Source organism: Phoca vitulina, unplaced genomic scaffold (assembly GCF_004348235.1).
Source record: "Phoca vitulina isolate PV1807 unplaced genomic scaffold, GSC_HSeal_1.0 scaffold16, whole genome shotgun sequence".
Lineage (NCBI taxonomy): Eukaryota > Metazoa > Chordata > Mammalia > Carnivora > Phocidae > Phoca > Phoca vitulina.
This window is the reverse complement of record NW_022589719.1, coordinates 12,512,755-12,530,067: the sequence shown is the minus strand read 5'-3', so window position 1 is coordinate 12,530,067 and position 17,313 is coordinate 12,512,755. Positions and strand designations below refer to the sequence as shown.

General features: G+C 36.9%; 1 protein-coding gene across 2 annotated transcripts in view; it reads left to right on the top strand.

Moving 5' to 3' along the window:
- The first annotated feature begins 522 nt into the window (after positions 1 to 522).
- The window catches only part of CSTF3 (cleavage stimulation factor subunit 3), a 74,802-nt gene continuing 58,011 nt past the window's right edge, over positions 523 to 17,313 (top strand). Inside the window, exons 1-3 of one of the 2 annotated variants that reach the window (XM_032413881.1) lie at positions 523 to 718; positions 15,826 to 15,927; positions 16,050 to 16,145. In XM_032413881.1, coding sequence (XP_032269772.1) covers positions 692 to 718; positions 15,826 to 15,927; positions 16,050 to 16,145 — 225 coding nt within the window. In that variant the 5' untranslated portion in view covers positions 523 to 691. The other variant, XM_032413882.1, reaches the window with a different exon arrangement.

Genomic DNA, 17,313 nt, shown 5'->3' with positions numbered 1-17,313 from the left:
CTTTGCATACGAGAAATCACGGTGAGATGCTGAGCTTAAACCCGGGCCTTACAGACGTTAAAACCTTAGACAAACAGTAGGAGATAGTGGCGGTATAAATTAATATGGGCTCGATCTGTTCCTCTCATCTCTAAGAAGCATAGAAAACCTCGATATATTCCTTATCTCCAAAGTATAGAAGGCATTTAAACTTAGCATTGCTCCCTAAGATGGCCAGTTTGCCTGAACTAAACTGATTGGCAGTCAGGCTTCAACAGTGAAGAACCAGGTTCCACAGCTTGATAATTAAATTCCAAAACGCGCGCGAGCCTACAGGCTAAACTGTTTCCCGCCTCCCAGCCGGTTGTAGCCAGCTCATCAACAGCTCCCCTACCCCATGGTCGTGACGTCAGCCCAGGCATTGGACCCACCTCTGGGTTCTCTCTGTATCTGCGCGGCCGAGTAACTGGCGAGTTGGGATCTTAGCTCCGCCCACTGCCCCGGAAGTTAATGCAGAAGCCACACCTCTCTCCTCGTCCGGCAGGGGCGCAGCCATTTTAATTCATATCTGAGTGGGCGGTGGCGATTCGTCTTGGCGGTCTGGCTCCGCTGGGCAAGGGGTAACTTTACTGGTTTGGGTGGTTTTTAGTTTAATTTTTCTTTTCTAGCTTCGCATCGCGGGCCAGTTCTCCCTTTCTAATCAGTTGAGGCCATGTCAGGAGACGGCGCCCCGGAGCAGGTGAGGAAAGAGAGTGGTGGGGCCTCGTGGCGACCTCTTCTCTCCACGTCTGTGTTCGTCCGACTACTCCAGCCATGTTCGCCTGAGGAAGGAATCGGGGTCTAATGGATCCGGAGGACCGGGTATAGAAGAATGGTGGAATGGGGAGCAAGAGCTGACTGAGAGTTGAAATTATTTTTTGGCTTCTCTGTCTTAGACGTTAATATGAACAAATATTTGATTTAGACAATAGTCAGGAAGCTACTTCGTCCTGTTTAGGTTCATGGGACTACTCCTGTGGGATGCCTTGCTTTGATACCATTTTGTTTTGATATTAGGGTGCTTAGGAATTGATTACTTTAACGTGTAGTCGCTGTTTTCGAAAAACTTGACAGTGTTTCCTCTGCCCCCTGTCCAGTAAACCCAGAAATGGGTTACCAGTTTGAGAAATAATCGGAGATGAAATTCATCTGGAGAAATAGTCTCTTGCCAGTGCGAATGAAGAAGGAAGTAGTGTAGGAGAAGAGCATGGTTATGCCGAGATTTGGGAATTGTGTGGCTTTTTCCTGCTTGCTTTTTCTCTTCTGTCCGCATTTCATTTTCGTTTTTCAAGCGACACAAATATTGCAGAATTTGATAAATCGGAAATGAGAAGTCTGTTTTGGCCACTGTAAATAAAAGCATCTGCTTTAGTACTGGATGTAAGTGACCTATAAATATTTTAAAAATCAGATATTTAGTAAAATGATTTGCTTCTTTTGCTCTTTATTCAGAATTTTGGTAAATACTACCTTTTAGTTTGAAAGAGGAAACTGATACCTTATGAAAGATGTCATTCAGTTTGTTTTTCGATTTAAGTCCTGGTACGTTTAGGTAAATAGTTTTTAAAATGGAGGCTAGCTAGCTTGCAGAGTCTCAATTTCCTGAAATTTCCCGTTGCCATGGTAACGAACTACACTTAGGTTTTTGTTTTTTAAGTCTCCAGCTTAGAAGGTAGAGGCTGTTCTTGGAGGTTGACAGAGATGAGGCAAAGTTGCAGTTCCTCTTGAATAGTCTGGGTGACTGTAAATGTCATTATGTCGGGAAAGCTTGCTAAACTAAATTTTGTGTTTGCTCGTTGACTGATTTCAGTACTGAAATCTTCTGTTTACGTTTTACATGCTGTCACAATGCCCAAGAATGCAAAGTCTCAAGTCTCAAAATCATATCAAATCTGTTTATGTATAACTACCATTTTTCTGAGATGGGCTCATATTTTGTCACTTGAAAGCTGAGGAGTAGTAATGTCCTAAGGTTTCATTGAAAGTTTCCAGAACTTGTTGTTAAATTTATCTAAAATTATAGACACCAAAATGTCATGACCTTGAATATTTCAGAACTGTGATGTTTTAAATGGAAGAGATGGTGGTGAAAATTTACGAGAAAAGAAATTAACCTAAAAGTTTTACCGTGCAAAGTTTAGTACATAGAAAAAAGTTGAAAGAAAAGTGCATGAACACCTGCAATACAGTTCTTCACCTAGAATCAACAACAGTTCTTCACCTAGAATCAACAACTGTTAACCGTTTTTCCTTGCTTGTTTTATCTCTGCATACTTATTTGTTTGAAAGTAAGTGGACACATATTTCAGCCCCTTATATTTCATCATTCTTTTATATAAGGACATTGATGCAGTTATATAACGAATCCATTTTCTCACCTAAGAAAATTAATAGTAATACTATCATTTCTGAAGCCCAGTTCCTGTTCACATTTCCCCAGTTGTCCCAAGAATATGATTCATAGGATTTCTTTCTTTCTTTCTTTTTCTCTTATTTTACTTTATCAGAATCTAATCTGGGTTTACATCATTTAGTTACGTCTCTTGAATAGTTTCCCCCCCCCCCCCCGCCCCTTCTCCTAGGGGGATACTGTTTGAAGAATCCAAGACAATTTTCTAGTAAAACTTCTCATTTTCTGGGTTGATTTGATGTTTGTGTATGTGTGGTATCATTTAACTTGTCCCTTCATCTTTTGTTATTTCCTGAAAATTTTGTGGTTGGTTAGGTCTAAACTGAAGAGCTTTGATAATATTTGGCTTAAATATTTTTGGGTAGAACGGTATAATGTTACATCAAAAGGCACTTCATGCCAGGTTGTTAGGTTATTCCACTATTAGTGATGGTTGTTCGATTATTTGGGTAGGGTGATGACTGCTGGGTTTCTTCATTGTGAAGGATTATTTTCTCCTTTGCAGTTAGTAATTTGCAGGTTGATTTTGTGTTCCTCAACCTTTTAACTAGTTATTTGTCAATTGATAATTTTTTTTTATTATGTTTGTCAGTTGGTAATTCTTGAATAAATAGTTATTATTGGAGGTGGCAAATGGTGGTGTTTTAAAAATTCTGTTCTTTCTGACTGGCTCATATTTTTCTATAAACAATTTTTTTTTCTTTCTCCTTTTTTTTTTAAGATTTTATTTTGGAGAGAGAGAGCACTTGCAAGCATGCAAGTGTGGGTGGGGGAAGGAGCAGAGAAAGAGGGAGGGAGAAAGAATCTTAAGCTGACTGCCCTGAGCGTGGAGCCCCATGCAGGGCTCAGTCTCAGGACACTGAGCTGAAACCAAGAGTTAGATGCTTAACCGACTGAGTCATCCAGGCGCCCCATTTTTCTTTCTCCTTTTTCAAGGAGATTACTGTGTATTCATGGGTTTCTCTGTATTTAGTGTTAAAAAAATAAGCGATATTTATTTTTCTTTTGGATGCTCAACTTGTCCCAACCTTTATGGTGGCTCCTGTATCTTTCTTCCATCAACCTAAAAGACAATTCTTGACATCTGATTATCAACGTCATCTTCATATAATCTTTTCTTTAACTTTGTAATGATTTCAAACATGCAAAAAAAGATTAAAAAAGTATAATGTATGATGTTCCTATCATAGAGCTTTAACTGATGGCTAATCTTGTTTTTCCCATACTTTCACTTGCTCTCCCCATCCTCATTACTTTCCAGCAAATCCCAGATACTGTATTATTCAGCTTTAACTGAAATGAAAAATTATACCTTCACGAGTGACCTTAAAAATATGAATCAACTAGTTTGCTTTGGGTAGGGTGATGACTGCTGGGTTTCTTCACTGTGAAGGATTATTTTTCCCTTTGCAGTTAGTATTCTTTCGGTTGATGATGTGTTCCTCGATGACCTTTTAACTAGTCGGTGAATAGTTAGAGGAGAGAGCACCTAAAATGAGCTGAAATGTTAGACAAGAAAAAGAGGCTAAATAAAACTGAAGACTAGTAAAAAAAAAATCAAAGCCACTCTGAATAGTGTGTTTGCTTTGGAAAGATGCAGAGGGATGTGATGGACAAAGAATATGGCAAGATAGGTGTAGATTTCTTTTATAGCCTTATAGCATTGAAGCTCAGAAAGAAGTTGGTTGAATAAACCTGATAGTATCTTAAATTTGTTATTCAAAAATATGGATGGTCATTACTTTCTTGGTACTGAATCTATAGATTTGTGCCCTTTGAAAGGGGGAAGTGATTGTAAACAAGCAGGATCACTTGCTAAGGTTTATTGTAGTCTTTTTTTTTTTTTTTAAACTTTTGTGAGGAAGTTCCATTTTGCATAGAGAGCTATTTAAATTACCTTGGCATTTTTCATCGGTATTTTTGATTACTGTTTTTGCCAGTTCAGTGGTGACAAAACTATGTGCTTGTAGGTTTCTCCCCAGTTCCCTAATGAAAACACATCTGGTTAGTGTGTGGAATTACAGATATATGCTGTCTTCTGTGTGTGTATATATACATACATACATTAGTGCTTGGTTCAACTTTTGATCTCATTCTTTTTTAGCTCCATTTTACCTTGTGCAGTACCCCTACAGCATTTAGCTGTTGTCTAGAGTTCCTCCACGGGGTTTGGACCTGAGTTGAAGGGATTGCCTTATTTATTCATCCTTGCATCTAGGAATCTGGGAATCTGTTTTGATACTTAAAGGTGTTCAGTAAATGAATGGATGAATTTTGCATTTAGGCTGTATGTGATACATTACAAATTCCTATAGAATTTAATTTTGGGAGGACAGGTGCATAAATATGAAAAAATAAATTGGGCATAAGAGTGGGGGGGTTGCACCTTTAAATCCCTAAAATTCTATTTCTGCACTCATCTTTTAGAAATAAGACTTCATTTTTTTTTTTTTTAAGATTTTATTTATTTATTTGACAGAGAGATAGCATAAGTAGGCAGGGAGGCAGGCAGAGGGAGAGGGAGAAGCAGGCTCCCTGGGGCTTGATCCCAGGACCCTGGGATCATGATCCGAGCTGAAAGCAGCCGCTTAACCAACTGAGCCACCCAGGTGCCCCAGTAAGACTTCATTTTTAAAACAATCTATAACCTACCTAGGATTAGGAAGGCTTATAATATAAACAAAGTGATCCTCACTTTGGAAAATTTACATGACTTGAAGCAGCATAATTATCAGTAGTTCTTAAAGAGGGGAACTTGGAGCCATAAATCATTGTTGTCTTTTGGTGAAAAATAAGTTTGGGACAATATAGAAAATAATGAAAACTGTTCCCTGCTATATGCTTATTAAGATGAAAGATGAAACATACAATGTTGAAACCTGAAACCTGGTTTAAGGTTTTGTTGGGTAACCATTAATACTTACTATCAGTTAAAAGATAATGGTATTGTCAAAACAATTTTGAAGCCAAAGTGGAGGGGCACCTGGGTGGCTCAGATGATTGTCTGCCTTCAGCTCAGGTCATGATCTCCAGGTCCTGGGATCCAGCCCCATGTCAGGCGGGGAGTCTGCTTCTCCCTCTCCCTCTGCCTCTCCTTCTGCTTGTGCTCTTTCTGTCTCTCTCTCTCAAATGAATAAATAAAATCTTAAAAAAAAAAATAATAAAGCCAAAGTGGATGGGGAGGTTAGGAGTAGGGAGGGGAAAGGGCCAAATGTGTATATTAGATGACGTGTTCTTTGGGCCCAGTTAGTTTTATCTGTTTTTAACAATCTTTCTGTAATAGCCTTTCCCACTTTTCCTCCTCCTGTTGTGATACTTGGTATAACAGCTTGGGGCAGCCAAAATTGAGTTCATCTTTGTTGTTAATATTTTGACCAGGTAGAATACTCTAGTTGGCAATAATTGTTCCTAAGAGAGATTGATCTGTATTTATATATAAGTATTGGTTTTTCTTAGAAATACAATAGAAAGGTGCTGTGTTAAGAGATAATGCATTAAATTGCATTCCTTCAGCATTAAGAATATGGGAGTTCAGGAATACAGCTTACGTCCCAGGTAGACTTTCCAGAATTGCAAAATCTTTGTTGAGATGTTTGTACCTATTAAGTGGATAATTGCCGAAAACAGTTCCTAGTTTTAAGCTTTTCTGCCATTGTCTCTAAATCTTTTCTCTTTAGACAAGACCTAGCTGTGAATTTGAGTCTTCTTGTTTTGTTTTGTTTTGCTGTGCCGTTGGTAATGCTGTGAGAATTGATGTAAAAAGGGATTTGAATTAGCAAATTTTTAGATTCATGGATAGTTTATAATCAGTAAATACTGAATAAAGCCAAGAGGACAAAATTATGTCCTAACTGATGATTTTTAGGTTTTACTTAGTTTATCTAGTGAATTAATAATACCTTGGCTGCTTTTGGTCTAAAGCCACATTTTTTGAATTCTAAAAGATTCAAATTTTTATTTGTAGTTTGCAGCTATTTGTTTCCTAGGGAATGAATAAGCAGATTTAATAAGCAAATATGATAAGTATCATTATTTGTTTTTTTTTTTTTTTTAATATTTTATTTATTTATTTGAGAGAGAGAGAATGAGAGAGAGCGAGTACATGAGAGGGGGGAGGGTCAGAGGGAGAAGCAGACTCCCTGCCGAGCAGGGAGCCCGATGCGGGACTCGATCCAGGGACTCCAGGATCATGACCTGAGCCGAAGGCAGTCGCTTAACCAACTGAGCCACCCAGGCGCCCAATAAGTATCATTATTTGGACCGAAAATCTTTAGCCTGTTTTTTCTTAAGTTTTGAATTGTTTACATGTTTAATAGATTTTTAGTCTCTGGAAGGGCTGAAGGGATTATAGGCAGGATACATACTCAGATTCATTTACCAAAAAAAAATCTGGTAGAGTTCTGTTGCACTGGTAAAGGAACAAACACAGGACTAAGCTGGCATTCAGTCCTAATGTCACCTGGCACATAAACTGCTTTATTCTCTAGGCATATGAATCGTCTCAGTTACTACTTGCAGATAGTCTTGCAAAGTGCTACTCTAGTCTATTTTTAATTTTGGATAAAGGTTAACTACCAAGGGAGACTAAAGACTTCACACAGACAGTATAATTTATGCAGCTTTATTAATGTTTTAGGGAAAAAATGGAATGAGTTAGATCTGATGCTACTTTATTTTTAAAGAAACAACGTTTGGAAAAATGTATTTTCAGAACAGATAGATTAGATTGTGTTCCTCCAAATGGTGTCCATGGTCCATTGCATCATAATCACTTTATACTATACTTGCTTTATACAAGTATAGGTACGTACACCTTAATTTCAGACTTATAACAGATTCTGTGAGACTTGAGAATCTTCATTTGAAACAAGTACCACGGGTGATTTTTATGTAGATGAAAGCTTGCAAACCACATAGGAGTTGAAGATATCTGAACCTTAAAAGTTGTTTTTGAATACATTCTTGATAAAATAAGTGGAGAAAAGACTGCAGATTATTTGAGGATGGTTAGGCTTCTGATAGTATTTTATGGTTTTCCTCCCTGTAGTATATTTAGTCAGTCATTACCCTTAATAGTGGAAAATACTCATTACAAAACCATGTTAGAGACTCATCCTCTAGTTCTGTTCTCCATGGTCAAGAACTATTTATATAGGTTTAAATCTTTTTTTTTTTTTTTAAGATTTTATTTGTCAGAGAGCACAAGCAGGGAGAGTGGCAGGGAGAGGGAGAAGCAGGCTCCCTGCTGAGCAAGGAGCCCGATGTGGGACCCCATCCCAGGACCCTGGGATCATGACCTGAGCCAAAGGCAGGCCCTTAACTGACTGAGCCACCCAGGCGTCCCTAGGTTTAAATCTTTTAACTTACCATCTTCTCCCCTATACTTTTGATGTTTATCCCTTGGGTTAAATTTTCACTGATTTTATTTTAATTTAATTTCGGTGTGACCTCTAGCATCACACCCTCCCCATTTACCACAGAAACAGCTATTTGGAGGAGAACTACCTTTTTTTTTCTGTGAAAGTTGTACTTCCCTGGTGGGAATGGGAAAAATAGATTATTTTATTCTTTCAATCATTAATCGTGTTTGTCATTTTCCCCCTCCCACCTCCAGTTAACCAATCCCTTAATATTAGTTAAGCTGCCGTATAGAAACTGGTTTACAGTTTCAGTAAAGCTTAACTTAGAGTTTTTCAGAGGCAACATGAGCTATCTACAATTATATGAAAAGGCTATTAAAAGTGCTTTTCCCTTTCCCAACTACATATGTAGTCATATACTTCATAACTGTAGTTACATAGTCATACTTCATCCAAAACAATATATTGCAATAGATTGAAAGCTGAAGCAGATAATGTCTTCTATTCAGCCGCACATTAAAGAATCACAAAAACATAAAACTGCCGTTGTTGTCACTAATTATTTTTTTGTTTTGGAAAATATTTTTAAAATTATTTTAAAATGAACTAAAAACTTTTTCTCAATTTTAATTTCTAGTATGATAATATTCATATAGCCCACATTTAAAAAAAAATTTTGTTTGGTTCTTCAGTTTTTAAGAATGTAGAATGATTCTTTACAAAAAGTTTGAGAACCGTTTAAATAGTGCACAGTGCCTGTGAGGCCCTTGTCAAATTCTATGTCTCTGGGTTGGCTTCACATAACAAAAGGTTAAACATGGAAAGTGAAAAAACCCTCCTAATGGGGGAAACTTTTTGTAAATCTGGTGTCTAATAAGGGACTTGTATCTATAATACAAAAGACTCTTGCAATTCAGCAATAAAAAGATAACCCAATTAAAAATGGGCAAAGAATCTGAAAAGACATTTCTCCAAAGACAAATGTCCTATAAGAACATCAAAAAATGCTGAAGTTCATGAGCGATCAGAGAAATGTAGATCAAAACTACAGTGAGTTACCACTTTATACCCAGTAGGATGGTCATAATCATCAAAAGACAAGTGTTGGTGAGGATGTGGAGAAATTGGAACCTTCTTAACACTGTTAGTTGGAATGTAAACTGGTTCAATCACTTTGGAAATCAGTCTGGCAGTTCTTCAAAATGTTAAAAATAGAATTACCATATGACCTAGCAGTTTCACCTGTAGGGGTATATGTGTGTGTGTGTGTGTGTGTGTGTGTGTGTGTGTGTGTGTATGAAAAAAAACAAAACTCCACTCAAAAACTGGAAACAAACCAAATTGCCATGAACAGATAAATAAAATGTGGGATTTGTGGGATTATCTATACAGTGGAACTTTACTTGGTATTAGGAAAATACTGATACATGATGAAACATGAACCTTGGAAACATGCAAAGTAAAAGCTAGAAACAACACATATTGTATGATACCATTTACATGAAATACCTGCACATCTATGGAGACCGAAAGTAGTTTGGTGGTTTCCCAGGGCTAGGGGTTTGGGAAAGGTAATGGCTATTAGTATGGTTCTTGTTAGGTGATAAGAGGTTTTTTTGTTTTTTGTTTTTAAGATTTTATTTATTTATTTGACAGAGATACACATCAAGAGAGGGAACACAAGCAGGGGGAGTGGGAGAGGGAGAAACAGGTTTCCCGCTGAGCAGGAAGCCCGATGCGGGGCTCGATCCCAGGATCCTGGGATCATGACCTGAGCCGAAGGCAGATGCTTAAAGACTGAGCCACCTAGGCGCCCCATGTGATAAGACGTTTTTAAAAACTTTGTTGGGAATTGTATACTTTAAATGAGTGACTTGTATATGATTATGCCTAAAAAAAAAAGCCATTATTAAAAAGAACATTTAAAAAGGTCAGCACATAATGGATTTACCATTTACCATCCTTCATGCTTTTAGCCAGTTGTACACTTGTTATTATTCACAGAGAAAATAAATTAGTTGTCATGTTAACAATACCCTACTACTAGAAAAACAATTCATAGAACAGATGCTAGAGAGTTCCTGAGTAACATTTTGTCCCTACCAAAAAAAAAAAAAGTACATTATCTAGTTGACAATTTTTCTTGGTTTTGTACCCATTTGAAATAGTGTATGTTGGTGTGTATCTCTGTATACGCCATACAGTTGTGTTATTTTTCTGGTTTTTAAAATCATGCAAGTCAAAGACATTCCCAAAGTCCTACTGATATCGTTGGTAATGCATGCCATGGGAACTAGTCCAGCTTTTGTTCTGCTCATTTGATTCGGGGTTCCATCCTGCTCCCCATTAACATTCCCTAAAGAGTGATAATGGGATTATAGTTTATTCCAAAGGCAAAAGCTGGATTTTTGATAGAATTTCTTATTGTAGGGGTGCCTCAGTCTTTAAGCGCCTGTCTTCAGCTCATGTCATGATCCCAGGTCCTGGGATCAAGCCCCGCATTGAGCTCCCTGCTCATCGGGAGTCCTGCTTCTCCCTCTCCCACTCCCCCTGCTTGTGTTCCCTCTCTCTCTGTCTCTCTCTTTCTGTCAAATAAATAAATAAAATCTTTAAAAAAAAAAAAAAAAAGAATGTCTTACTACTAGTAAGTTTTGGGGACGTGTAACCATGGGACAGCTGTTCTTTCCCTCTACTAAGCAGAGTTCCAACCTCATTCCATTTCAAATGAGCACTGGAAACTTGTCCTAGATTTTCTTAAACTGACCTATTCCTCTGATCCAGCAGTAGATTTAGGAAATAGTAATACAATTCCATTTCTTATGGAGGTCCAGTCCCCTTGTGTGGAATACTAGAAAACTGTTCAAGTTTCCTTTGCCCTATAAAAATGTGCCCAGGCAAGAGAACAAAAGTGTTATGCTGTTGGCTACCCAACTGGTTCATGATGATAAATGACTTTTTGTTGTAAGAATTAAATGTGGCCATAACTACCAGAGTATATTCTTGGCCATTTTGGTTAGCTTCCTTGTTTATTAATGCACTTGATTGAGGATTATCTATGTAGATTATTTTGTGAACATTTAATTACATCTTTGACAAGAGGAAAATATTTAGGAGTATAAGGGATTCTGAAAAGAGCTGAGCCATGACTCTTTCAGATTCTAACTGGACTTTGAATGGATTTATGTAATTTAATTATATTTCTTATTATGAAATGGGATTACTATTTAACAAGGAGTGATTAATGCGTTTTTTTAACATCTGCTCTCCAACATCCTTTGCATGGGTTCTTAGGTCCATTGTAACCCCATCCTCCAGGTGTCTGGTTAAAATTTTAGGGGTTCTGTGAAGTTGGATGGGGAAAATAAAAGTCTTTATTTTTACTACTCTCTAACTGAAATTGAACCTTTCCTTCTATTATGAATGTAGGCAAGAAACCACACTAGTAGTGTTAGCAACAACTGTAACTGGACATAAATATTCCAAATATTATTGTCCTCATCACTAGACTCATTACTAGATTCTGTTATTTAATGCATTATCTATTACTGTGTAAAACTTTGTTTAAAGATATTTCAATAATTATATTTCAATATAATTGCTTTCCTTTGAAGTCTCTTCATAGTTTATTTTGTGTATTTAAGAACATTATTCTGAGAGGGGTACCTGGCTGGCCCAGTCAGTAGAGCATGTGACTCTTGATCTTGGGATTGTGAGTTCAAGCCCCACATTGGATGTAGAGCCTACTTAAAAAAAAAAAAAAAAAAAAAGAACATTATTCTGAGAAAGAGCCCATAGGCTTCAGTAGACTATTGGAAAGTTCTGGGGCACCAAAAAGGGTTAGGAAACCCTTGGAGAGCTGTGGTTTTCACCTGAGGCTACACATTAGCACCATCTGGGGAGTTTAAAAAAGTAAAAGTGGTAATGGTTAAGGCTTGTTCTCAGAGATTCTGATTTAACCTATATAGTGGGGCTTGAGCATCTATTTTTTTATTTTATTTTTTAAATTTAATTTTATTTTTTTAAAGATTTTATTTATTTGACAGAGAGAGACACAGTGAGAGAGGGAACACAGCAGGGGAAGTGGGAGAGGGAGAAGCAGGCTTCCCACAGAGCAGGGAGCCCGATGCGGGGCTCGATCCCAGGACTCTGGGATCATGACCTGAGATGAAGGCAGGTGCTTAACGACTGAGCCACTCAGGCGCCCCTTGAGCATCTTCTTTAAAATCCCTTTTCCTCTAGGTGATTCTAATGTGCTGCCAGGGTTGAGAATCACTAAAGGGAATGGCTTATTTAGCAAGGAGACATTTATACTTCTTGCTGTGATTTTTGCTGGTTGAATATTAGAGACTATCTTTTGAGTTTTCTCTGTTCTTTTACAGATTATGGTCTACGTTATCTAATTTGGTAGGTTAATTTTCAGCAGGTGGATCTTGAGTGAATAGACCTCCCATTAGACTGCTTTGAAACACTAGTTGTTAGCATTGATTAACTAAAGCAATTCAAGTATAGCTTAGCTGTTTTTTAGTTCCTGATTTAAATTTCCTGTATCACACTTCTTATTTTCTCATTAACATTTCATAGTTGGTATCTCATAAACTAAGTTCCTAGTTTTATTTTAAAATATTTTCTTAAGTTTGTTTTTTCAAGAAGTAAACTCTGAATGGAGTCGTCTTTATTTTGTTGTATCCCGAAGTGTCCCTTCAACAATGTGTGGCACAGGGCGCCTGGGTGGCTCAGTTGGTTAAGCGACTGCCTTCGGCTCAGGTCATGATCCTGGAGTCCCTGGATCGAGTCCCGCATCGGGCTCCCTGCTCAGCAGGGAGTCTGCTTCTCCCTCTGACCCTCCCCCCCCATGTGCTCTCTCTCATTCTCTCTCTCTCAAATAAATAAATAAAATCTTTAAAAAAAAAAAAATGTGTGGCACATACTAGGCACTGAGCAAATATTTCTCAGGTGAATAGTGAAAATTCAAACAGTAGAAGAGTATATACATTATAAAGTGAGTGTTTCTGCGAGTCTGTCTCTGTCTCTCCCCAGCTCACCTCCCAATTTTTTTTGCACCCAGTATTATGGAGATAGTTCCATCTTGCTGTCTATAGATCTGCACTGCTCTGTTCTTTTTAGTGACTACAAATTCCTTCATTAATTTAGTTCTTTTATATGTGATTATTTTAATTATTTTTAGTTTTATGCAACAGCAAATAGCCGAGTAGTTGACTGTTCTTCAGTATACATCTTTGTGCTTGTGTACGATAGGAGAAGTTGCCAGAAGTGGAATTCAGGGTCAGACATTCATGTTCAATTTTGATCACATTACTACTTGCCCCCTGCCAACAATGTGAGAATATCTGTTTTTACATACCCTTGCCAGTGCAGTGCTAATTATAAAACACTTTGGATCTCTGTCTTATGGTTTACATTTGTATTTCTTTTTCTGTGAACTGTTGAAATACATTGCCCATTTTCTTTGTGAGTTGCTGGTCTTTTATTGACTGTACATGAATAAATTTAGATATTTTTAGGTTTGTCTTTTGACTTTGATTATACTACTTGTTCATGCACAATTTAAATGGAATTAAGTGTGCTCTTTTCAAAGGCTTCTGAAAAGCCTTTTCTATGCAAAGATCCATTTCAGTATGTTTTCCTCTAGTTCTTTTTTGTTGGTGTTTAAATTTCTTTGATCTATCTGAAATTTACTTTGGTAGAAAGGGTTAAATAGGAATTCAGCTTTATTTTGATAAAGTTGACTGCCATTATTCTAATAGATGATTATACAGTTATTCTAACATCATACATTGAATAAGCCACTCTTCTGATTTGAAATATCACCTTTATTTGTTCATTTTCCATATATCATTCTCTTTCTCAACTATCATGAACCAGTGATGCATGAACCATTACCAAACCATTTTGCTGTGTTTTAATTTGTGTTTTAATATGTGGTTGGGCCAGTAGTCCTCCTTTATTAAACTTTTCCAGTTTTAGTTTCTTGAGCTAGCTTATAGAGCTCTTACATATTAGTAAAATACATGTTTCATACAAAATTACATAGGTCTTTTAAAACATGTTTTTCTTTCTAAATAAAACGTACACTTATCAGTGGTAGACAATAATTTATTCCAAAGAAGAGTATATTTCTTCCAGGTATATTTTTTTCCCTAAACCCATGACTAAAATTTTTTTCCCAGCTGGAGTTTTGACATTATTTTTCTATGAGATGTGAATTGCCACTGAAAAAAAGAAAGCTGTTAGGGGCAGTGCTTCCCTCTCTATTGCCTGTTGAGTATTATTGTGTATTGCCATATTATAGATTTCAAGAAGTCCTGCAAAAAAGACAAAACAGAAGTTCTATAAATTAACATTTATCTGACTTACTTGAGTATCACTTTCTTTTTGTGGCACATAGTGGAATTCTGAACAATTTGAGAAGTAATACTTGTATTTTTGCCTCAGGTGCTGGCTATTTTAGGCATTACCTTTTTTAAGATTATATTTTTATAATAAAAATAAAACTACCACCGGGGCACCTGGGTGGCTCCGTCGTTAAGCGTCTGCCTTCAGCTCAGGTTATGATCCCAGGGTCCTGGGATCGAGCCCCGCATCGGGCTCCCTGCTCTGCAGGAGGCCTGCTTCTCCCTCTCCCACTCCCCCTGCTTGTGTTTCTGCTCTCCCTATCTCTCTCTGTCAAGTAAATAAATAAAATCTTTAAAATAAAATAAAACTACCACCCATTACCCACGGTGACCACTAAACATTTTAGTACAATTTTATAAATCTCTTAATGCAAATTTCTTTTTAATAGTTTTAGTGATGCTATATATACAATTTGTGAATCATTTTTAAAAGCTTTACATCAAAATACAATTTCCATGTCATTTCATGCTTTCTCTTTTGTGGCTCAGGATGAATGCTCTATAGCAGTGTTTCTCAAAATTGGTCCAGGGACCCTGGAGGTTCCTAAGACAGGATCTGTGAGTTCATAGTTTCATAATAAATTTAAGACACTTTTTTTTTTTTTTAAGATTTTATTTATTCATTTGAGACAGAGATACAGAGAGAGACAGCGTGAGTAGGGGAAGAGGCAGAGGGAGAGGGAGAAGCAGGCTGTCCCCTGCTGAGCAGGGAGCCCGATGCGGGGCTCGATCCCAGGACCCTGGGATCATGACCTGAGCCGAAGGCAGATGCTTAACCATCTGAACCACCCAGGCGCCCCTGCCCTTTCACTCTTAATCTCTCATGAGAGTACAGTGGAATTTTTAAATGATGTGTTATCACAGCAGATTGAATGCAGAAGCAGATAGGAAAATCCAGCTACATTTTTAAAAAAATCAGACCCATGGGGCACCTGGGTGGCTCAGTCGTTAAGCGTCTGCCTTCGGCTCAGGTCATGATCCCAGGGTCCTGGGATCGAGCCCCGCATCGGGCTCCCTGCTCCGCGGGAAGCCTGCTTCTCCCTCTCCCACTCCCCTTGCTTGTGTTCCCTCTCGCTGTGTCTTTCTCTGTCAAATAAATAAATAAAACCTTTAAAAAAAAAAATAAGACCCTAAACCGATTTGCAAATATATAAAATAAGGATATTCTCACTGAATTTTTAAATTTATTTTGCATAAAAGTATTATGTTAACTTAATTTTTTATTGTACGTGGGTAAATATTTAACATTTTTGTCAGTTTTAATTTCTAATGTAAATATTGAAGTAATCACATAGACAAAAGTTCTTTGGCATACTCAGTAATTTTTAAGAATATAAAAGGGGTCCTGAGACCATAGAGTTTGAGAATGGCTGCTCTATATTTAATGTAAAAGATGGGTTTGTTTAAATTTAATAATGGCTTTTAAAAGTATGTGATCACTAAATTTTGTTTTTACGCAGGTGACTTATGATAGCATAGTATATATAGATTGTAGAAAATGCAGGCCTCTTTTGTAAGAGGACATTTTTATGCTTTGTATTGGGGACGATAACTGTGCTTGGATTAAATTAGGTATGAAACTTTTAAAACAATAACATCAGTTCCTTATTTTTCTTTCCCCCAGGCAGCTGAGTATGTCCCAGAGAAGGTGAAGAAAGCCGAAAAGAAATTAGAAGAGAATCCATATGACCTTGACGCTTGGAGCATTCTCATTCGAGAGGCACAGGTTTAGTGATATAGGATTACATTTCCTTCTCTATGGGTCCAATCACACTACTTGGTTCTGCAGTAAATAATATTTTCATAATCCTAACATTGTAAATGCTGTTTATTGGTTTTCAATTTTAGAATCAACCTATAGACAAAGCACGGAAGACTTATGAACGCCTTGTTGCCCAGTTCCCCAGTTCTGGCAGATTCTGGAAACTATACATTGAAGCAGAGGTTAATATTTTATTTTATTTTTTCTTATATAGCATCTTGATGGGAATTGCAGCATACACTAGAGTGATAGAAAACAAGTTAGGAACATAGATAGCACAACTAGGACAAGGAGGATTTAAATGTCTCTTGCCTTTATTTTGTAAAATAGGTTTGAAGGAGTAATTAAAATGAATTTTTGAAATTTGGGTCTTTACAAGCTGATGATTGTTGCATTTTGGAGTTGCAACAACATTAAAACAGTTTCAATGGTATTGGAGTGCTTTAGCCTTTTATTTACTTGTCATGTGTCAATTTATTGCCTCCTGTGTCATTTATTTAGAACTCATTTTCTGTTTATTCCTACTTACAAACTAATATGAATGGTATTATAAGAAAATACAGAAATGTTAACTTAGTTTCATAGGGTATATTGAGTGGTGAAATGAAACATGTTAGGTGAAAAATTATTTCAGGTTTTAATTTTGTGAAAATGCATGGTTTGTCAATAAATGTAAGCATTTTGATAATTTAAAGATAAGGTTTTTAATAGGATAAAGTTTACATTATTCAGGAATAAGCTAATGTGATTCAAATTTGTGTAATCCTAATTTACCCAATGATACTTTTTTCTTTTTCTTGCTTTCTAACTATCTTGAAATTTTAAGTCAGGCATGTTTATTTTAAAGAGTAAGGGCCTCATTCTTGATTATGATTAGAAGGTAAATGTTCATTTTTGACAACTGGAATTAGTCAAGATGATAATAAAGCGTTAATGTATTGATACCAGTGGCACCAAGTAATCATCTTTCAGGTTATAATTTAATGGGATGGAAGGGGTGAGATGGGAATAGTGTGCACATTACAGTGAAAATTCTATCCATTTCTTTTTATAACTTATACTATGAAGTATTCTTATTTTGAATGTTAATTTTGTAATATCCATTCTCAACATAATCAAATACACTGCAGCCTCATCATAACATTTTCCATAATGACTAAAATTTGATAATATATGGGTCTGTTTTGGACCTATTCCGAGGGCTTTAGTCATCAGTAGTACTAAACAGACTTCACAACACAGTGCCACCTGTGATGTGTTTCTCATAACGGATGCAACCAACAGCCAGTTTAAATTGAGGCTACAGTGTACTTACTGTATTTGTGCTATAGTTTATAGTATATTACCTTG